This window comes from Hetaerina americana, unplaced genomic scaffold (assembly GCF_022747635.1).
Source record: "Hetaerina americana unplaced genomic scaffold, ioHetAmer1.1.p SCAF_5, whole genome shotgun sequence".
NCBI classification, from domain to species: Eukaryota; Metazoa; Arthropoda; class Insecta; order Odonata; family Calopterygidae; genus Hetaerina; species Hetaerina americana.
In genome coordinates this window covers 85,215,645-85,240,188 of record NW_027287095.1, presented here as the reverse complement: position 1 = coordinate 85,240,188, position 24,544 = coordinate 85,215,645, and the positions used below count along the sequence as shown (strand labels likewise).

Sequence of the window (24,544 nt, the reverse complement as noted above, 5' to 3'; positions counted from 1 at the left end):
GCTACTCAATTTGACTTGATAAATCGTTCATTTGTAAATTTTAAGCAAGTTAGTAAAAACCGACACACTGCAGATAAGTGGAATCTCATTCACAATCATTCCTCGTGCACAGCAGGCACTCGGCGGTCGACAGGTTCATCCCAAATAAATTCATAAAAAATTATGTACGCTAAACGGAACCCAGATTTCTAACAAACCTGCGGATGCTAGAAATTCGTTAAGAAGTCAAAGGTATATAAAGGTGAAAAATATACGGAAAGATATCTTCAGCGACAAACGGAATGAGATCACGTATAAGAAAGATATCTAGGGCGATTGCAAAGAAGGAAATTCGGAAAACGCTAAGTGAATTCAAAAGGAACACATTATCTGAAAATTTAAACGAGAATACAGCATTCGACGAGAAACAATTTTGGAAACGAAACGCATTTCGGTCGTATGTCAGAGAGGAGCAGGGAAATAAACCTGCAGTGAATCAACTCGAAATAAATATAAAGGCGAAAGAGTAAACAACGGTTTGAAGGCCAGCATTCCTGCTTTGAAAGCGTCTTCACCAATGTCTCACCGAATGTCTCCGATGCCTTACCAAATCATGCCGGCCAACCGATGCCCAAAATTGAAATGTCATATAATGGAATAGAACATTTGCTGAAAAATATTAAGCCTGATAAATCCTCCCGGCCCGATCAATTGTCTCTTCGTATATTTAAGGAACTAGCGTCGGAAATTAAACCGTACTTATAAATCATATTTAAAAAGTCGCTAGTAGATGACAAGGCTATGACAGTGCCTGATAAACGGCTAATGTAACGTCTATATTTAAAAGCGGAGACAGGGTGGAACCGAGCAATTATATATACCTACCTCCCCAAAACCATGTCTCCGATATGCGTACTAAATCATTTCCGCCAAACGATGCCCAAAATATAAAATTCATATAATGGAATTGAACGTTTGCTTTTATGGAAATACGTCGGTAATTGCTCGGCTCCACCCACTCTCCCCTTTTTACATACGGATTATCGACAAAATTTTCAGCTAAATTTTCTCGTATAAAGTTCCTTATAAACTCGCTTAAAGTTTTCCGAAACTCATTCTTGGCATTCGCCCTAGATATCTTAAAATAAAAAAATTATCTCATTCCCTTCGTCCCTAGAGATATCGTTCCGGATATTTTTCATCTTGGCGAGACATGGCCATTGGCATCTTAACGATTTCTTAACTTCCGCCGAGTGCTTTCTGGGTTCCGTGTTATCTTTTATGAATTTACTTGGAATGAACCTGTTAAATGCTGAGCGCGCAGGGTAGACAGTGAAATGATTCCACGCATCCTCAGTATTTCGGTGTATACTACCTTACTTAACATTTATAAATGAACTCGGTAACTCGCACTTTAAGCTATTATAATCCACATTTTTTAGCAAGTGAATTTTTCTTTCGGGCTTCTTATTTCCCACCCCAAATGGAGCATGTCCGTCGTCGCTGTGGAAAGGTAGCTGAGTGGTACTACGACTACCCAATGATACGAGGGTAATTTGAAAAGTTCTCGAATAGGAATAGAAATAAACGACTTGCCTCAGTGAAACATTTTTATTTTTCAATGTAGTCTCCCAAGTACACTAGTTTACTTTGTCCAACAATGTTCCTATGTTTTAACTCCATCTTTGCCGTGGCAACGACACTTGAGTGTGGGTGTGCATTGTCTTGATAGATGATTTTCGTCCTTGCCAAACTTGCCCTTCTCTCTGTATCTTTTGCTGTAGTTGGTCCAGAAGGTTAGCGTAGTATTTTCCAGTAATTGCTAGATCAGTGGGAAGATAATCTATCAGCAGAATCCTTTTCGTATCTCAGAAAACTAAAGCCATCACTTTTGCGCTTGACTGATTGCCTTTGCTTTCTTTGGTGGTGGTGAATGTTTCCATTTCTTTGACTGCAGTTTCGTCTCTGAGGTATAGTAGTGGACCAAAGTTTCATCTGTGGTCACAAACCGGCGCAGAAAATCTTGTTGGTTGCTCTTAAAACCGGTCGAATATTAAAATTTGTTGTCTCCCGCGTAACTTTATTGAATATGCATAGCACAATGAAATGAAATTATTGGCTTTGTAATTCCACACACTTTATTTAAAAACACGATCCATGTTTCGGCGTTGAATGTAATCATTTGAAGACGTTCAACGTCGAAACTTGGGTCTTGTTTTTAAATAAAGTGTGTGGAATTACAAAGCCAATAATTTCATTTCAATGGCTCAAACATTATTCGGAAATTTCCATTCTGATGCGTTTGTGATCCTGCGTCGCGGCATCCATCTAGCAGATAATTTTCTGATTTCCAATTCCACTGTAAAATATGATATGCCCGTTCAGACGACTTCCCTACAGCTTCAGCCATTTCTCGCACTTTCAGTGGACGATCCTCCAAGACCATTCTATGTACTTTTGCAAATATTTCTAGGGTAGTGGCCACATTTTGGAAGACCACTACGTGGATCATCATCTAAGCCGTCCCGACCAAACTTAAACTCGTTTGTCCACTTCACGACAGTTGAATATGAAGGAGCAGAGTCCCCTAGAGGGTTCGGAAAGTCGGCATGAAATTCCTTTGCTTTCATACCTTTCTTTAAGAAGTATTTAATCACTGCTGGAATTTCAATTTTTTCCATCTTAGCAAATCACTGCACGGGGAAAACAACAACAGAGAGCTCTTCCCGGAGCACTGACGCGTTTACTCATAAAGAATAACCTATTACTACGTGGGAAACTCGTTGCGCTGGCGCTGACATCTGGTGGTGATTCCTAGAACCTTTCAAACTACCCACGTATTACTCGGTAATATCGCCCCAGTAGTCCTCGCTCTCTCCATATCTACCTCAAGTTAGCCTATAATATCCGTTCTTCCTCGCTCCATATCTATGGTCTTTTTTTGACTTCCTGGTCGTCAACCGAGTCATAACATTCCAAACCCCTGCTGTAACAGTGCCCAGCATCTGTGTCTTTTCTGCTGCTGTTGAAGCGATTGTACACGGATTTCGGGCACGAAACCCGCCCCAGCCAAAGGATTACTTTAGCAGTTTCCAGGATTCATTACTCTATCTGCGCCCATCACCATTTTCCGAGATTACGTCAGAGATGGTTCCCTTTCCTCAGTCAAAAATGTTTCTTACGAAACCGTCGCTTTAATAGCCGGCCAGCTGGGATCAGACGCCTCACAAAGGAAAAGAAGCTGCGTGGACCACTCATGACCCCTACCCTTCGATCTACCTGCCATGGGTGACTCTCAGTGGAGACGTTATCACCACATGGCTCCAGGGAACATCTTCAACGCGCAAGTCCTTTGACCGAGTCCAGGGCCGGGGGAGGTTTTCGGGCCTAACCAAAAAAAATATCCTATTTACAAGTACGGGGGAGAGATGCGAGTGTGGTGGGAGGGGTGGAGGCGTGAGAGGGTGGTTGTGGTGGGGGTGGGATGGAAGGGGCATGTTTCCTCCGCTTATCTATAGAGCGGATCGATGCGGCAGGCGCCTGTCGACGGAGTGGGACGGCTGGCGCCGGGGTCAGAGAGCACATCCTCGGTGGGGCGGGTACGCAAAATAGTGTCATATTTAAGGTCACCGTCGAGGATAATCGCTCATCGGAGCAACTCTTACCTCCGAGGAGAAGAAAACGCCAGATTCCTGGTTAGATTGAAATAGGCAGAACCACCCACTGGGTCGCCAAGTATGGTAAGATGGCCGTCAACTTCGAAGATGCCAACATTTCACTCCTCAGCGCACAAATTGGCCTCTTTGATTAATATTTATAATCGTGTAGGCCGCACTAAATGCAAGGACGTGCCGCGTGACGACACGCCTTCCCTCCTGCCCCGCGAAACCTCCACCAATGGGTGCGACACACAGCGAAAGGTAATTTTGCAAGTCACTAGTAGATGCAATAATTTTGCACACCAAGCTAGAGACGCGGCAATATATATATATATATATATATATATATACATATATATATATATATATATATATATATATAACTCGTTATATATAACTAATGTAAATATTATATCTGTATACATATGTGTGTGTATATATGTATATATATAGTAATATGTATGTATGTGTATATTATATATTTATATATATATATATACACACACATACATACATATTACTCGTACTTACCTACCTGTAGCTCTCTACGCCACGTTATGAGCACGAGGACTTAAAATTCGTAACTCAGAAAGGAAGGAAGGAAATATTCGTGAGTGAAGTAAGGAATACACACACCCCTTGGGTGGAACGAGCATTCGTCAAGGTTGCGTGCATGCCACTCATTTGCCTTTGGAATGGTCGCGAGGAACGGAAAAGGAGTCTTCGAATCTATTACAGCGCCGGTTGCTTTGCCGCAATTCCCCGAATTGCGAATGCATATCGAGGGGGCTCGAGATTATATTACCGACGTCGCAGATAAATCACACGACAAATGTGCGTTTTGCATTTTGTTTTGATGCATAAGGAAATGATTTGGTGCTCCCTCTGCCATTCATTGTTCCTGGCGAATGCGAGACTGTTTTGTGTTCTTCGACGCCAGTTTCCCTCCCCACTTTTATTCATAAGGCAATATTCTCGGACACGCAACCCAAATATTCACTCGTGCATACCAAATTCTACTTACCACTGTCTTGAATTAAAGGTGAACAGTTTTACAAAGAGAGTATGAGGGAAAAAGCTTACAAAGTTCTGTATCTTTAGTGATAAAATACAGTAAATACGAGCAGTTTCCTGAGTGAATTGGTGGAAAATCTTCATATTGAAATTGAAAATAAAAAACTTCGCTTTTCCACATTGAACATTTTTTATTTACGACCTAGGTTTCGGTATGGTATGATCTGAAGATGTTATACCATAACGAAACCTAGGTTGTAAACAAAAAAAATTCTATGTGGAAAAGCCAAGTTGTTTATTTCCAATTTCAAGATAAAATATGGTGTTAAATGAAAAAAAAATATTTCTGGTATTTAGAATACAAGCCATTGTTTTTAGAGATACTTCCGAGCGGTCTCAGTCGTCTTTCGTAATTCCTGCTCCTAAATTTAAGACCCGTGGAGGAATGATTTGAATAGACAGTGCGGTTAATGAAGGAAATGATTTAAATTCGAGAACATTTTCGGGACATGGGTGAACAAGCAACCCTGGCGATCCCATCTTGCCGTTAACGTCTGCTTCTGAGAGCATAGAACTTTAACAGTTATCTACTGCACGAGTAAGACATTTCTTGAACTAAGTCGACGGAAACCACGAATTAAAGTACCCAGTAAGGAGTCAGACGGACGAGTCCAACCAAGAATTATGAAAAAGCGGGCATTCGGAATAAATCAAAATATGCAAATTCAAATTGAAACGGCCATTCGTAGAGAACGATTATGCGAAAAGATTTTTGAAAAGTTCTTTTACTTTTGAGGTTCCTCCTTTTTAACACTTGCAACGGAAATTTTCAGTGTTCTTCAAAATCCACTTTTCGAAAGATTTCTGACGAAATACCTTCAATTGGCGAACGATTTCATTATCTGGCGAAATATTCAAATAGTAATAAATGTACCATTTTAATATTTCTTGTTTGATAGACTTTTGCCAGTTATGCCTGTAATTAATGACACTAGGCAGAACGGGACGGGGACAATGAGAACGACTTGTTTCAGGTTGAAACTTTTGACGGTTGCTGAAAGAAAAGGTACAATTCCCTTGCGATTAGAAAGAATTAAACGCCTATTCATCGAGAGGAAATTTCCAATCCATTCCATTGCAACCGATTGTATTTCCCTTGAACATACTACCTTGATCAAAAATTTCCCGGAATTTATTCAGAAAATTAAAAATACAAGTTTATTCATCTAAATCTATATTGTCCCCTTCAAAGTAATCCCCATCGACTGCAACACACTTATGCCAGCGCTTGATCCAATCCTCGAAACATTTTTTATATTCGGTTTTCGGTATGTCCATCAGTGCTTCCTGCGATTTTTCCATTACTTCCTCTCGGCTGCTAAAACGCGTTCCCCGTAATGGTTTTTTAACTCGATTGAACAGAAAGAAGTCACAGGGAGCCAAATCAGGTGAATTCGGTGGCTGTTGGATGGTATTTGTTGCATTTTTCGTCAAAAAATTACGAATAATGATAGCACTGTGCGACGGTGCGTTATCATGGTGCAAAATCCACGAGTTTTCTGCCCACATTTCTGGTCTCTTTCGGCGAATTGCTTCACGCAAACGTCTCATAACGCCCAAATAATACTCTTTGTTTACTGTCTGGCCTTCTGGCAAAAATTCATGATGCACTACACCGTTGTAATCCATGAAAACCGTCAGCATTGCCTTCTTTTTTGACTGAAAACGACGTGGTTTTTTTGGTCTCGGCTCATTTGGTGAACGCCATTCACTTGCCTGATGTCTGGATTGCGTGTCGTACTCATAAACCCACGTCTCGTCTCCAGTAATGATCCTTTTGATGAACGGATTCAGCCTCGCAAATCATGTCTTTTGCGACGTCAACACGGTCTCTTTTTTGCATGAAATTGAGGTCTTTTGGCACCAACTTTGCTGCTACACGACGGAAACCCAAATCATTACCACAATGTCTTGGGCGGATCCATAGGCAATGTTCAAGTCCTCCGCTATTTCTCTGATGGTTAATTTGCGGTTATTGACCAACATTTCTTTTACTTTATCAATTTTTTCACCGACTTTCGATGTCGATGGTCTGCCACTGCGTTCATCATCTTCGATTGACTCACGACCACTTCTGAACCGCTCGTGCCACTGGTAAACGACCGTTTTTTTTAGAGAATCGTTGCCGAAACACTTTTCCAACATTTCCAACGTTCGTGCGCCACTAAATCCGTTTTTTACGCAAAATTTAATACAATTTCGTTGTTGGAAATTTAAATCCATTTCTGCAATTGTAAAAAATCGCCAACACACACAGAGATAGATGTACTCTTGGCTACGTAACTTTTGCAAATGTCAAGTTATGACACTAAGATTTAAAGGGAATATCAACAACAGATGTACCAATTTAACAAAAAAAACAGAACTCAAATCGGAACGATGGGAGCGCCACACGGTGGTTATTCCGGGAACTTTTTGATCAAGGTAGTATGTATTCTTCGGCGCCATTTACAAATGTCTCGAAAACTTCTTTCGTATGTAATCTTTAACCACTTCCCACAATATTTGTGGCTAACCGTGAAGTGACCGCGGACCTCCGCCGAAAATGACGCGACATCCCTGGCTTCCACCACTCCCGATTATGCCCCAAGAAATATGACAATAGGTTAAGACTTAGCACCAAAGTAGTAATTCATCACGTTCTCCTTTGCAAGTGTATGTTGTGTCTGCAAGACGAGATACGTGCGAATCTTGCAATCAAAATTGTGACAACCGAAATTGCGACAACCGAAATGCAAGTTTGTCAACCACTCGCAAATGAAGCTACAGGCACGAAGAAAATTAATTAAAAACCAACGCTACCTCCAGGGGAAAAATTATCGGCAGGTAAAGGATGGGAAATCAAGTATAGTTACTCTACAATTGCGCGAAAGAAAATGCAGGCGAGAGATGAATATACCAAGAAGTGAGAAGACTAAATCAAACATTGAAGACGGAGTCCATCGGGAGTGTTTCCAGCCGGAGATAATAAAGAGCGTGTGGAATGCAATCATCATTTATTTATTGTAAATACGTCGTTGTAATGGATTCATTTCGATCTCCCGACTGCAAGTCCAGAGTCCGTCCGTCCGGAACCAAAGCGCAAGGTCTGTTCAAAAAAATATGCGAATATTTGAATAAATACTTCAGTTTTTTGGGTGCCCTTTAATAATTCTTATCGCCTTTCGCGATTTGCCGCCTGGAACGCTTCTTTCGGGATAGCCTTTAAGTTTGCGATACAATTTTGTTGGATCGGCGTTCTTTAAGAGGGATTTCAATTTAGGATATAGGAAAAAGTCTGCTGGAGCAAGAACCGGAGAGTATGGTGGCAAGGGGATCACCGGTGTGCTGTTTTTGGGCAAAAACTCGCTTACAATTATGTGCTCGCCAGTGCGTTGTCGTGATGAAAGCACCACGATAACAGAGACGAAGACTATTACAATTTTCCACTTCATAAAGATTTATTCCCGACAAGTTTTGATGCACTATATCATTTTGAAGTGAAGCTCTCACTGTACAGAGTCCAATATATATAATTATATAAAAATATAATTATATTACGTATATAAACACAGATGTAAATTTTTAAACCATAGAAACACAAAGAAAGGACACTCACATATGTTGTTTTGACGGCACGGCACGTCGTCATCAGAAGGTGATTCTGATGACGACGGCCGTGCCGTCGAAACGTCAAACATATGTGAGTGTCCTTTCTTTGTGTTTCTATGGTTTAAAAATCTACATCTGTGTTTTTATATATTTGTGCGTCGCCGAAGAGCATTCCATTTAATATATAAACCATAAACACAGTAATCAACTCGAAGGTCGGTTTAGTAGGTGATGGTAGAGATCACCCAGTACTAAGCCCTTATACGGCGTGTGAAATTCACAGATCAGGATAGGGGGGCCAGTGCCTCTCCTTGTGCTGGTTATGGTTTCCCAGGAAGACCTGGTACCCGAAAAATCACTTTAAGCTTGGGTGGAGCAGCAGGTGCCCAGAGTGCCTTGCCCGGGAATCGAACCCGGGACCCTCCGGTCAGCAGTCCAACGCTCTACCACTGGACTACCGCGACCCACACACACACACACACACACACACACACACACACATACATATATATATATATATATATATATATATATATATATATATATATATATATGTGGATAGCTCAAGTGGTTAAGAACCTCTGCCCGGCAAGTGGAAAGATCCGGAGTTCAAGTCCCGGTCTAGGAAATATTTTTACATTCGTGACCTGCTTGATTCCGCCTTCCCCACCTCTCCTGTGTTCGTCCTTTATGTGTGTTCCTATCCCTTTTCCTTATATCTGTTTCTATTTAAATGAGTGTATGTATATATATATATATAAATATATATATATATATATATATATATATATATATATATATATATACTCATTTAAATATATATACATAATATAGAATGTGGGGATGTCTCTAAGTGGTGGGAGGGGTTAGATGAGTGAGAAAAACCGAACCTCTGAAGCCAACCCCCCGCTTGTTACAACCGCGGAGTGAATCGGCTCTCGGCACCCGGATGATCCCCAAAGAAAGAGAACGATCGGCCAACAGACCCGAGCTGACACCACAGGACACCATCACCCTTCCCCACGCACCGTGCGGAGGGGCGATGGACGCCATAAGGAATTCAGGCAAGAGGAAAGGACCGTCTAATCGCAACCAACTGGACTCTTCTTCGTGTTCTTATGTCTTTCCCCCTTCCATCTCTTCTTCTCTGTTATTATGGAGCAGTTCCACCACGCCACACCTGAATCTGTAATTTACATTAAAAGCACCAAGACTTGTTTTTCCACATTCGTGGTCTCTTCCACAACATGGTGTGTCTTCACCTTCTCATAACCTCTATATAATGCTGTCCATTCATTGTTTGTCCTTTGGGGACATATTCATGATGAATAATCCCTTCCCAATCGAAGAAAACGATCAACATCACCTTCACGTTCGATCGCGACATCCGAGCTTTTTTGGTCGTGGGGAAGAACGTGGGCCCACCTTCGACCCCACCTTTCCCCAACACTCAACTTGTCGGACAGAATCATGGCCGAATGGTTCTTGAATCATTGCATAAGTTTCAGCTGCATTTTTCCCGAGATCTAAACAGAATTCAATGCATAGACGCAACACCTTCATTCTCACCGACACAAGAATTTGTACAGCAAGCCTGTGCAAGCTCAGACAAGAATCGCTGTTATGCGGAGACAAGTCGAGATAGGGCCACTGGCAAGGCCAACTGCCGACAGAGGCGAATAACTCCCGACACGCTGAACATTTAGCGGAAGTATCATTTCTTGAAGAGGGTTTTTCTTTCCGTCGGAGGTTCTCAATTTATACGTTGCCAACACTGTTTTCCCCCAATAAAGGCGGAAGAAGGGACTGTCTAGTTCCTATCTCGCCCAAATAAAGGTGTTTTACAGTAATTATAAAATGTTCTTGGAACAACGCTGATGAACACTATTTTAGCAACGCTAACAAAAATTATTTGAACTATGGATTAATAGTTAAGAATTTAAAATACACTTATCAGACTGATTTAACATTTATATTCTCGAGAAAAAATATATCAATTCCTCTCTAGTTACCTTCTTCTCGTTCAAAGTGCCAATATTTTTGCCAAATAGCTTGTCATCGTGAGGGGGAAAATTTATCGCTTGACTAGTATTGCAATTGTTGACGCGTTTCTTAGTTTAAAGTGGAGAGACTTATTGATTACAATCTGCAGAAAAGAACAAGTGTGATTTCTTAGTGGGAAACGATTGGGGAAAGATTTTAACGTTCATAATTTGGCTTTAATTTGAACCAGCAGTGACTATGTTTCTCTTATCGAACAATTTAAGCTCCCTTAAAAACGGTGAGTGAAATTTCAACGTATGCCATTCATTTGAAGATATTTTGTAAAGAGATTTTTCATAAATATAGGTAAAGTCATAAGTAATATTATAAACAAACAAGTGTAATTATTAGTGATGATTAATCGTTTTAATTTTCACATGCATGCATGAAAAGACCATTTACCTGGGGCAACACGCAGTCGAGTCCGAGTGACCATATCCCTGCCATATCAACGCCGGAAATAAGGAAAATAAATTGAGGGCGCACTTTCAGGGGGTGGATTCATATATTTTTTTCAAATGTACGATGCATTTCGTTCCGTTCCGAATTCACCGTAATGACACATGGACACGGCACACCGCTTGCTAACGTGACCTTGGCGTTAAACTCTAAAATCAAAATGCGACGAGTCAGGCAGTGCTGAAAGCATTCTTTGGAGAACACGAAGAATCACTCTCGTTAAGTCGGCCGGAAGCAATACCGCGTAACTCGGAGAAAGAGGGAAAGAGGGAAGCAGACACCAGACACGATGAGTCGTGGACACATGCCATATACGAGGTGCTTTCAAAAGGAACAGGAAGGCGGGTGAGGAACAAGCCATTCTGTAAATGCCAGCGATTCTTCTCCGATTTCCCCGAAAAACGTCATGTTGGGAACCTTCGAAAAAATGACGACCCAGAATAGCCTGTTAGTTGTAAGAGTGCGTTTGAACTATACGAGTAAAATTCCTCCTATTATAGGTATCTACCGGTTAATGTAAGCTTTGTATGGACACAAGCTACCAAAAGGTACAGCGACACTTCCCTTGTCTCTCCCAACAAAACACAACCCAACATCCTACTCTACAAAAAAGTCCTCCCTCATCTCCATATATTCCGTCCTTTCTCCCTTCACCCCGTCCAACATCCTATGTCTCCCCCTCCTCGTTTGCCTAACATTCTCCCTCCATTACAGTCTTCAACATCCCACTACCAATCAATAACTTCAGCTCCTTTGCATTCATTTTTTCTGTCTTCTTATAATTTATCCCAACAATCCCCTCTCCTCACCCAACATGCCCAACACTTCCCCATTTGTTTCCTTTCACCGCTGCACTTTTTCCATTTTTATCCACACCCACATTTCAAATGCCTATCTGCACCTCTAGTGCAAATCTACACCTCTGATCCTGCATCAATGACCATGTTTCCGCACCGTACCACGCTCCATATCAAAGTTTTAACGACCCTTTTCTTAACATCCTTACTCAATGTCCCTGTCATCAATTCTCTCCTCCTCGTGAAAGATTCTTTGCCTAACGCAATTCTTCCCCTCATGTCCCTCCTACTTGGACTATTTTTGTCCAAAACACTTCCGAGATATGTAAACTGCTCCACCTGCTCTATTTTTGACCTCCTATTTTAGCGTTTACCTTAGCCTTTCTCTTTCCGGAAAACCACATAACCTTAGTTGTATTCACATTTATCCTCATCCCATATCTATTGACTATACACTCAGCAATACCTGCAACCCCTTGGCTGACTGACAAACTAAAGCCTGATCATCAGAACACCTAACTGATTTTATTAAATATCCACCTATTTTCTTTCCTACCTCCAGTTCTTCATATTGCTGGCTCTATTACTATCATCGCCACACATACATTGAACAGCACAGGCAGAGGTTTAATTTATTAATTAATCGAGTTGAGGGATCAAGAATGCCAGCGACACATGCAGTATCTAGCACGGACCCTAGTTAGATCGAATTCGAATACGTGACTGGAGCATGGATGCAGTAAGCGTGACAGGGGCAGGAAGCGAGCCGACGACTCGCCCTTGGGGATGGGAAGATGGAACCAATCCGAGATATCTCATGTCAGACGGACGACACTCGAGTATTGATTGGATTGAATGGGACGGAGCGAAGAGAAGCGAAAGGAGCGAAGTTTCGAACTTTGACTTTTGCGAACCAAAATAGGACGAGCTCTGGTGAATTGAAATCCAGAGAGGGGCGAAAGGCTAACGGAGCCTCCGCACTCAACATTACCTTGGCTTTTTTTTCCCCTCTTTGCCATTTTATTAAAGGATATATTCCTGGTTATTCCAAATGGCAGGGTTAAAAAAGTGAATCTGAAAACATGAAATGTCTGAAATTTACGAGAGAATACAAAATGCACGGAAGGCATTGCCCTCCCTTCTTCTACGGGTGCCATGTGCAAAATAGCGAAAGACGGGTACATACGTATCAACTGGGTTCGAATGGGTATATTATGATTTTCGATGTAAAAATTTCACATCCCAAACGATGTAACATTCGAGGAATAAGATACACTTTGTAAAATTTAAAAAAAAATCATTAACACGGTACTACCCGTTTAAGTACCGTGAGGGATTTTTTCCTCTTTCATTTTATTAAAAAAATTCGTTTCTTCGAAACAAACAAACTGGGAAAATTTTTCCTTTTCTTCGCGAGCGAGTTGGGCGTGGGCCTTGTAAAACCGGCTTTTTATCACCGGGCACCCGACTTGTCGCTTTCTTTGTCTCTTTGTCCAATTCGTTCCAAAGCTCCGATTTTATATTCGGAAACTGTAATGATCCTTCCGCAGGTTCACCTACGGAAACCTTGTTACGAGTTTTACTTCCTCTAAATGATCAAGTCTATCCATGGGTGACGTCTTCATGTTAAAATTTCTTGCAGGATATACGACAGTATAATATGTACACACACGTGAAGGTCCTTTAAATCCATTCACAAGTCCTCCAAAAACATTCGCAAATGTTATTCGTTGGCATCTCCACATCGCGCTCGATACAATAAAGTCATGGAAAAACTCTTTTGAATTACCGTCGTTCGAAGGCTCCAACAAGATTGACAATCAAGGACTTTCATGCTAGCTAGTGATTTTGAAAAACACGCCTAGCGATTTTCCTCACTCAGAGCGGTACTTGGGTCTCCTTACTTCAACGAGAATACCCTGGTCCTGAGTTGACCCCAGAGAGGAAGGAATGGCCTCGGATATTCATATGCTTAACCCCCGCCGCCCCTTTAGTAATCGTATTCCTTCGTCTATTCCCTTGATTGATATGGTTTTTCCGGGTTGCGATATAGCGGGTGGCCGGAACATGTGCACTGTCGATCCCTCAACGACCGCCGCTTCGAAACACAGGTCATCGAGCACAAAGAAGGAAACTGGGAATGAGGAGCTGACTGATACGTTAAATATCTCAATTTTGGACGCAATTAACATCTACTACGTTCCAACAAAAGTTGGCGCGTCACAGACTGCAATCTCTCGAGTTAACATGGACGGAAATCCGGAAGCACAGATTAAAATACTTATTAAAATGTTAACTTCAAGCATTATTCATACTTACCGGCAAGTCCGATGGCGGTCTCGAAATCGGCGCTGAATTCATGCTTGCCCTGCTTATCTGCAAAAGAAAGAGAAAAAAACAAACATCATTAGGAGTCATGCTGAGCTTTTTAATGGTCAATCAATATCTGGTGAATTATCTCCCTCGGTACACTCCCGTAAGTTATTGAAGAGAGGAATTACAATTAAAAGAGAAGCGTGGCGATAATACCAATCCCGTGCCATTACCTCTGCAGGATTAAAAAAATACTCCAGTATGCGACTGGAGTTTTCCATGGTTAATCGAGAAACATCTAGGACCATCAGAGGCAGAGAAATTGTTTTTAAAACTCACCTGTACAAGTGAAATATGCGGGACCGAAAATACACTAAAAATATAATTTCTATTACTCCAAAAAAAATAAAAATATGCGGAAACACAAAAGGACTGAGTAAGAAAATTGGCAGTTTTCTTGGTGGTACCTATGACTTACTTAAATACTCGTATTATGTAACTGAGGCAAAGATATGCCCACACTGACATCATAGAAATATAGTTACAATCTTGAGCGGGAAAAATTTGACGAGTAATTCAATTTATTAATTTGCCCGTAATTGTTTTTTTATTAAAACTTCGGGTTTATACACATACATGTCAGGAATGTAAGTTACCTTGATTTAGTAAATTATATTTATTATGTAGTCTTCCACTTAAACTGGGTTTCGGACGGTAGCAATCTTAACAGCCCAACATTTGTTATCATCACCCATAAGACGTCCTGACCCCACCCACTCTAGAAAAAAAACCCTCCTATAATGCCGCATCGTACACGCAACATCCATTCAACGTGCCTTTCCTCATCCTCCCCCATATTTGCTTACCTAACGTTCTCTTCATCATCTCGTGGCCAAACAAAATGCTCTGTATCCGTCTTTCTTGCCTCCTTTGGATTTCTCCCAACAATCCTTCTCAAAGCTCAAATTTCAAAAGCCTCCAATCTTTCTTCCGCGCCGTAAAAAAACTCGAATAAATGTTTTTACTTATCCTTTCATAATATCCTTAATCAAAGTCCCTTTCGTCAATTGCCACATTTTGAAGGCTTCTTTGCCTTACGTAAATCTACTTCTTGTGTCCCTAGTACTTCGGCCATCTTTGTCCAAAACACTACCGCGATAGGTAATCTGTTCTTGTAATTGCCCTCCTATTTTAACGTTTAACTTACCTTCCATCCTCTCCGAGTATCTCATCACCTTTGTTTTTTTCATTTTCTTCATCCCGTACCTTTCACACTGATTTTTCAGTGCATTTCACAAAGATTGTAATCCCTTTGTTGACGCAAACCGAACCGAGGAAACCTTTAACGATTTTATTATACGCCACCGACTTTCATTCCTACCTCCAGTTCTTCCCATGCCTTTTCTACCATTATCGCCACGCTCACGTTGAAAGGCACCGGCGATAATGGGTACCATTGTCTTACCCTTCATCCTAATACTACCCATCTCGAATTTTCATTTTCCACTCGCACCTTATCAGTCCAGAGACGTAGAGTTGCGTTTAAGTCTCCTTTCCCGCTTCAATCTATCCCTATTTTCAGGAATATGTTTATTCCCACACATTCAATTTTCAACATTCCTCTCTATTAGTGATCTCATTACGGCAGAAATTTCCTCCCGAACGCCTTCTGCATCGGGAACATCGAAATTGAATGTGTAGACTCGATTAAACACTTAGACTCTCACTCGCGACCCCTCCTGGGTGAAACACATTCGGGGAATATGTGGACAAGCTAACAAAAAATTAGAATTCATTAGAAGAATATTAGGTAAATGTGATGTAAAGGTTAAGGTGGGAGGTGTTAGAAAAGGTGGGACAAATGTTATCTTTCGCTGGCATGGTCTGATTTAGAATATGCTGCAAGTATATGGGATCCTCACGAAGTTGGATTAATTGCCGAATTGGATCGCATGCAGTGTAGAGGAACTAGATTTGCAAAAAGTTCCTATGACAAACTTAGTAGCGTATCCAAAATAATAGAGCAGCTAGGCTGGGAATCACTCACGGAGCGAAGGTTAAATTACAGATTGAAGCGCTAGCATAAATAGGAAGGTCTCTTTAGCAGTGATGCTGAAAATGTGTTATTACCCCCCTTCATTCTATGGTAGGAGAGATAATGCTAATAACATTAGAGAGATTAAGTGTGGAACAGATAGATTAAAGATGTCATTTTTTCCAGGAACGATAAATGATCAGAATAACAATGTCCGACCCCGGTAGGGTCAAAATTAGTCTGGTGTGTATTCACCCCCTGTTGCGGTGGCTTGCAGGGTACTAAAGTATCAAATGGCATCACGCGTGCCTCTCCCATTCCTGTACCCAAACCATCATTCCTAAGTAATCATTTTCCCTGCTCTCCATCCTCATGTTGATCATCAAGAGTACCACTTTCGCTGAGTGCGAAATCAAACTCACTGTCCTAAATTCCCTTTTTCGGAAGAGGATCTAACACTGATCTGAGGAAATCTTCCACACAAATTCCTTCATCAGATATACCACGAGTTAACCTGTAAAAAACTCCTACTTTCACGTTTCCCTAGATCCTAAAGTAACTCTCAAGGTAAGTTGTAAATCCCCACGACCTCATTTGATCGCAAATCCCTCAGTGGTCTTTTTATCTCCCAATCAAGTATTCCGGAACAAAAGCTATCCTCATCTACGTCACTTTCTTCTCTCTATACTCGTATGCCTAAAATTACTGACATAATATTCTTACCATATTGATTCTCAATGAATTCTTCCCATCTCTCTTGAATCGTTTATAATATATTATTTATATTAAATGATATTCATAATAATATTCCTGACGTATCTTTCATTATGTGCACAGGTTTCTCCTCTCTGATAGTGCTTTAGCCTTCACGAATAGCGCACCAACTTCCTCCTTCCTTTGTAAACTCTCCACATCCTCGCACCACGCCACGTTTATTCAATTCTATCTGCGTACTTCCATCTTCCTAATTTTGGGTTTAAAAATCTCCCAATTTCTTCTCTCTTACAGTTTCTTAATCATATCATCTATAAATCATGGTTTCCTTTTCATTTTCCTATTAACTGTCACTATAATTTCGTTTGCGAATTTAAATATCTGTTTTTTGACATGTTCCCCCATTTTGCTTCTACTTATTTAGGGATAGAGCTTATTTTAAATTAAGCCAGGCAAAGAAAAGGACCCAATAGAGTCAAATTCCTGACACAATTCCACCGCAGTAGAACTTGCTCGTGAGTGAGGTTCCACAGTCAAATGAACAGCACCGAAAAATCGGGAATTTAATAAAACTGCGAATTATATAAGGCAGCATTTTTGAATAATGGACGAAACTGAGCTCATAGTTTCTTTTACGCGGAGATAGCACTCATGGCTCCAAAAAAACAATATATTTTATCCTTACAGTACAGCATGCAGTTCACTAACCTCGTAACTCCTTTTTTATGACAGAATTTTTGCAACAGCAAATCGCAGCTGTTAAATTGCAAAAAAAGGGTTTCCAACAATTGACTGGAGATGATGACATCGACGGAATTTCACAGAAACAAAACAGACTTCTTTGTGTGGGCGTCGATTTTTTCCCTGCACCGAAAAACCAGTTCATTCCTTTAAATTGAACATCAGAGGGAAATTAATGTTCACCCGAGTTACCTGCATTTGTTTTTATTTCTACATTTGAAAAGAGTAAAATGTAAGGTCAACAAAGTACGCGTTTGTCGGAAAATGATCAATATATTACGAGTTCTTTGCATTACTGAGACCCCACATTTGACTAAATTGAGAAAAGTCCGACCGCTGCTAATAAAAAACAGTTGTTCGCCGAGACCTTTAAATGACAGTACACGAGTGAGTCTTTGGGGGGGCCCAACTTATTGAATTTCAGAGGAGTGCAATGGGGATCGATCAAAATGCGGCCCCGAATGGTCCACGGAATGGCATCCCTCGGGGTGGCGTTGAAAATCAACAACGCCCATAAACAAATCGTAGTCACCCTCCATGCATTAGGGCGAAGAAACCGTTAGGAATGATTTGCATCCTTTTCAGATGGGGATTTTTATTTCAAGTATTTCACTCATATTTATTTTGCGCTGAAAAAGTTGGAAGCACATTTGATGTTTTTTTTTCCCCGTGCAAACCCTTCAGTCATTAGAAAAGACAACAGAAACACTTAACGGTCGAAGAAAGAATTTGAGGTCGAGCGAGCGGAAATTTCCGTGTAGTCGATGAGTGACCCAAGTCTGGAACAGTCGCGGTACGAGTCTGCCTCTGACCAGACCCACGTCTGATCCGGACAGTCGGGAACAGATGCGAGTCGTCTCAGCCGCGATTCGGAGGGCGGGCCTTAATTTAAAATGTTTCAACCGGAACGTAACCGTTCGGATGTTCACAAAACAACAGACGTGTCGCGGAACGTAAAACAAATACACAAAAAATGTATCAGTTTAGAATTCGAGTTTCCGAGCAGCATTTAAAATCACGACTCGATGGAGGCTACCCTCTTCACGTTGACGGATTCGTTTATGCCAATGGTTAAATAAGCCAATCGAACAGGGCAGGTAACTCTTGTGGATGTCGTCATGATGAAAACGGGCCCACATGATATCGAACGAAATGTACTGAATCTTTGGTGAGATTGGTCTCGACTTCAAGGAAACTCATTCAAGGGTGTGCAATAATATACTGAAAGAATCGTTACGCTTTCTTTCGATTAAATAAATAAATAACTTGGATGAATCTAAGATCAATGCAGCATTAAAACCATTAGAAATATTTTTTAAAATTAAGTGACTTATTTATCTATCAATCGATATTACCATTTTCTACATACATACATTTAGAAGTACGGCAAGGATTTCTCGTAATTATTTAATCATAAAAATTTTGTCCAAGTGTACTAATGGAATGCATTTAGTCTACTGCTTTAGAATGCGAGAGGAGGGAACTAGGAAAACTTAGGATACTTGGAAAAATTAATTCAAATAGTAAAATAATCGCTACGTTTTGTTTTCATTGCGTAAATTAATAAGTAAAAGGCACTGTAGGGCTACTTCTCTAAGGAGCATAGCTAAAGCTAGAAATTATTGTACTGATATATTGAATAATTTATCAAAAATTAGTTTCATGATTAATAATACAATTATAATACTAGTACAATGCATAATAAAATTAATGCAAATATGAAATAACGTTCGTAACGTTGTTTGAATCGATACCTTTCAACAACATCCGCCATTGTTGTTTGTGTGTTCCAATATCATTTGGTTTTGAAAATGTATTTTGTAATACAATAGCAACACCCTGCATCTTTTTTTAAATATAAATAAGTGAATTAAGAAAATATTGACAGCGCCAAATACAAGATCAAACCGGTACAACTCCGGGGCATTCTTTATTTTTCTGAAAGTCGTAATTATTGAATATCGAAGACAAAGCACGGACTAGCGATCGCATTACTCGCGGCGAAGGAATACTAAATTCAAAAGTATACCATTCGCAGTTTACGGATCTAAACAATAAAAAAAAGATGAAACACCTGGAGAGTCGTGGTCCAAGAGCGTATCTATTTCAATCGAGGGAGTAAGATAAACAACATTATGGTTTTTGAATTACTGCCTCTATGCAAGTGTATAAAGTGTGTATAAAGCGTTTAAATACTGGTGCATGCAGATATATAAGATTCCACACAACGATCCCAATCCACTTCTCACTGAAGCTCACTCAAAGAATTAAATGAACTCTCAGAAAGGCAGTGATGAAGATTCGGTGATTTTTCCAAGTCTCCCGTCTTATAAGCAATTAGAGCCTTCACAGCCTAGAGTCCAGAGTCATCCGCGCTGCCTATCGATCGCCTGCGAATTGGGGCACGCATTTCGACGTATCTCCAAACCCCTATCAAACATACGAGGGTAGTAAGAAAGGTTCTCGGAATCACCACCAGTTTCGCTGAGGTAAATCCTTCATTTCTATTCCATTTCGAGAACTTTTCTAACAACTATCGTACAAAGATTTTATTACCGAACTCATTGAGTGCCGATTAGAATAAATAGATGAAGGTGTATTTGTAGGTGCATGTGTAAAGGATATTAGGTACATTTGTAGGTGCATGTGTATATTAGTTGGTAGTTTGAGTGTTTGCATGTGTGTGGGGTGTATGCGTTCTTGAATGAGTGTATGCCATGTTTTGTTTGCGGATGGTATAAATTTTTGACTTTTGCATGCGGTTTTTTTTCTTTCTTAATTACGGGTGGTGTCCTAACACGGATGGTGTACTAACCCTTGCGGCGGGATGTGTGGTATTAAATAGATTCAGATGCAGATGAAGATGTTATATTTCGCAAACAATCTTGTAACCGATCAGCCTCATTCTGTAAAAAAGCCGCACGTGGCCGAATTCGTCCATTCAAAAGGATTGTGATATTGTCTAGGGAAAGGTTCGTGAAAAATTTGATTATGGAGCGTAGCTATGTACGGCGTGGAAACGTGGTCACGGAAGCAGGAGGATACGCGTAGATTGAAGGCTTTTAAAATGTGGGTGTGGAGAAGGATGGAGAAGGTAAAATGGACAAGGAAAAGGAAAACAAACGAGGAAGTACTAGGCATGGTGGGCCAGGAGAGGGATTTGTTGGGAGAAATCCTATAGAGGCAGGAAAATTGGATGAACGGGGTACTGATCGGCAGTGGGATGTTGAAGACCGTGATAAAAGGGAGAATACTAGGCAAACGAGGAAAGGGCAGGAATAGGATAGGAATATTGGCTGGTATGAAGGGAGGAAAGAAGTACTATACAGAGTTTAAGAGGGACTTATTGTAGAGAAGGATGTTTGGTTGTCTTTTGTTAGGAGTCATAAAATATTTATTTGGTAGTTGTGTCCATCCAAAACCTGCCATAACCGATGGATTACTCAGTAATAATTGTCTAGGGCACAGAGAGAAGGGAGGGGGGAGAGTGCTAGCTGATTACATTTTCAACGAATAAAGTTTCAAATCGGTGGCGACGCATACAACGCCTGACAATCAACTTTCTTAGGTAAGCGCTTCTAAAAATCTTTAAATGATCTATCAGTTAATTAGTTCGTTAGTTATTAGCTGTGGCGGTCAACAGCTAAGGTCATTTGCGTCATTAGGGATAGTTTGGTCATTTGGCTAAGATTTTCAGATGCCTACTTCATAGCAAAAAGACGCCAAGGGGTCCACAGTTTAAAATCCCTACCGGCGGACGGCGTTCTCACAAAGTGCTCTACACTAAGAACCCAAACTAGGGACCAACCATTCATAATCAATTAAAAATCTTATCACCCACGAGATTCGAATCCGGGCCCCCTGGGTGGAAAGCCAACACATTAGCCACCGCACCATTCCGATCCCCAAGTTCGTTCGTTCGCTCTCCTTAATTAAAATTGCAGTGTTTAACACACGAACCAATAAATATTATCATTACACAAAGAAAATATCAACCCTAGCTGTAACCTATATTCACCCTTCATATTTTCACTGCTATGCAATTTTTCGGGCATGTACATGCATTGAGGCCTCCTCTTAACAGCGGGAAATTTTTATGCTCCTGTCTCTCCGCTACAGAGATATTTCATTTAAAAGTGATTTAAAAAAGGGAATATATTTACGAAAATACACGACAAGAGAATAGAAGGACACATAAGTAAAAACTACTTATTGACCTTCAAAATAATATCTAAATTGGAACGTAAAATCCCTAGTAATTTTTTAATTAATTGGGCTTGAATGGAAAATTACCCCATAATCCACATTATTTGTATATAGAAATGATACCAGTTGTAAATAATCACAAGGCCCCTGCCATGGACTATGCCAAAGCTAAACCTGAGTTAATAGAACAAACAAGTGGAAATAACTTTCAATAAACCTCATGCGAAATGAATTCATTCAAAATTTTCAAAGCAAGTAACGCCAAAAAATGAACATAATAAAAAAATTCAATCCCCCATCCTCATTTCAGTTCAAGTTTCACTTCTTAATTTAACAAAATCCGTGTTAACACGCCATGTTTTTTTTGTGGATGTATGATTTTGTGGTTTTTGCATGCGGTTTTTTTTTCTTTTCTAAATTACGGGTGGTGTCCTAACACCCCCCGCCACACGCCCTTGCGGTGGCTTGCGGGGTATTAAGTAGATGTAGATGAAAACCAAGAAAGGATAACTGCGTTGAATTCAACGATTTCAGCATGGAGCCAAAATTTAATCAGTCTGGGGTAGAAATGACCCCTTATTAAAAAACAACTGCACATTTCAATATTTGCGGGTTATTTTTGACCAAAGATAAACCTACGTACGAAATTTTAATTTTACAGCTTGACTGGAAGTTCGACGACAAGAAGCGTTCAATTTCTAGATAATTATCAGGCCAGTCTTAACTACGTTCACTACTTTGACAGTTAATTAACAGGAAACGAGTGCGGCTTTGGGTTCTGAGACGAAATTTGATAATTTCGAGAATTTTTCCGTGCGACTAAAGAACACGGTGCGACGGTGATTCCGAAATACACTTATTGCGTATCCACTCATTTCCGCTTTAGACCTAATTGATCCAAATAAAGCTAACCAGAGAGGATAGCGTTGCCCCCTTTTTACGTATAACGAGAACACACGCATTTCGGAATTTCTTCAAACCGTGGTCTATTCGTTCGTAAAAAATATTTGCCTTGACTCTTGGAAGTGACCCATGGAAATGAAATTAAACAAAACGTCAAATTAAACATAATGAATAAATAAATATTTTACTTCACTTAATTAATTATCAATCAACTTTGAAACATTAAAATTTAATTTAATGAAGGAAGCTCACGCGAAGAGAATTGAGAGAAGGGAGAAAGGAATACGAGAGCTCAAATGCCAAAAGCCATGGCATCGTTCATACACGTCACGCTCGAGAGGGTGCTCGGGGGTGAATTGGCCCTCCCCGACAATAGGGGGGTTGGGAGATGGAGAGAGGAGGTTGGGGGCGGTGGCAATGTGTGTGTGGGGGGGGGGGGGTGAGAGCCGTGCCTTGCCGTGGCGTCTAGAAAGAAGAGGGTGAAATGACAAATGAAAGGCACTAAGGGTGGATTTTTGTTCGCGTATGGATTTTACCGAAATGAATGTTTTTCAGAGGTGAATAGCTCATACAGGGGCAAACACAAGGTTATTTCAGGCAAATATTATTTATTTGGTGTTGAACCGGCTCTCGACGTACATCAGGTGATTTAGACGCAGAGATTTGTCATACAACTCGTTCGTCGTACAAGAGAATCGAAGCGTTCGATTGTTCACAATGCCATGTGTCAATGCAAGGCCTTCAACTCCTCTACTCAATATGTACCTCTATGTGCGTGATAAATTATACTCGTGATGCCGTTTTTACTTTTCCTTCACTCATTACGGTGGGTCGATGAATTTCACACAATTCGAGATGTATTTCGGAAGCTTTAAGACTTCTCACGTTTGAAAAAGACACACCAAACTTCACGCAACTGCCAGCATTTATAATTTTTGCAACCACCATGAATTACTCTAACGAAAGGCAAGCAACGACTGCCGACAAAACTTCTGGAGAGCTAACTAACTAAGGCGTTGAAGCTACTGCGCATGCTTGATTAGATTCATTGTTGCCAGTCACTCTTTATGAACCACCGGCCGTTAACTTTTGAAACGCCTCGAGCATGTTCGCTTTCCCAAAGCTCGCGTCGCCATTTTCAGTCAAACTCTGGAGTCATTAATACATTTTTTCGTTTTGAAACTAAGGGATTATGTTTCAATAGGAATGAAAGAGCCCTCCAATTGGTACACATGGAAATGAATTAATTGCACATAAACACGTTCCTTTTCATATAAAAACGTATTAAATTTTATGTTCAATTGAAGTCGAACACAGATTTCAACGTCCGTATGCTCTTTAACTACGAATTTTCACTTTTCATCCAAATTTCTCAGGGATTCAACGTGATCCAAACTTTCAAGTGATAAAAACTCGCTTTAAAATAATCTAGGAGTCGCATGAATGAACGCCGCATGAAGAATTTACCCTTGCTTCATTAAAAGAGTTGAAGAGACGATTAGAATTTATCATTTTCCAGGTTTATCTCGTAAAATTAACAGATTTTGCAAAAGACCTCTCAAATGACCCCAAATGACCACCATAAATGACGCACGCTCTCCTGCCTTATTAACTGGCTCCGGCATTAAAGATAATGAGGCAATTTACGGCAGAGAAAACAATTAATGCGGAGATAATTAAAATGTTTTATTGCCCATTCTGCTCCGGATATTATACAGCTCCCGAGATGAGACGAGCATACTCAAAATGTCTTGCGGGATTCGCGGCGTGAGCGGAAAAGAATCGACTGCTTACCAACCATCACGTTAATGCGATAAAATTATTTAGAGTGGAAGGAGACAAGGTGGCGCCATGACAAGGAGCTCAGCCCTTGCTTGAGAGAGCGTGGGAATGTGGTGAGAGGATAAAAAAAACGACACGGCGCGACGCAATGCTTTACGCCAAATGCAATACGTCGACTCACAGCATTGGACGCATTGCAGTTTCCTCCAGCTAGGTCGAACCGTATGAATGCGTTGCGTAAAGAACCG

At 40.6% G+C, this 24,544-nt stretch overlaps 1 protein-coding gene across 2 annotated transcripts in view; it reads right to left on the bottom strand.

Annotated features, from left to right (window-relative positions):
- The window catches only part of LOC139693819 (synaptic vesicle glycoprotein 2C-like), a 160,296-nt gene that overhangs the window by 19,668 nt on the left and 116,084 nt on the right, over nucleotides 1-24,544 (bottom strand). For both annotated transcript variants that reach the window (XM_071592110.1, XM_071592111.1), the window contains exon 3: nucleotides 13,922-13,978. In XM_071592110.1, the coding sequence (XP_071448211.1) occupies nucleotides 13,922-13,978 (57 nt within the window). The remainder of the gene's footprint in view (nucleotides 1-13,921; nucleotides 13,979-24,544) is intronic.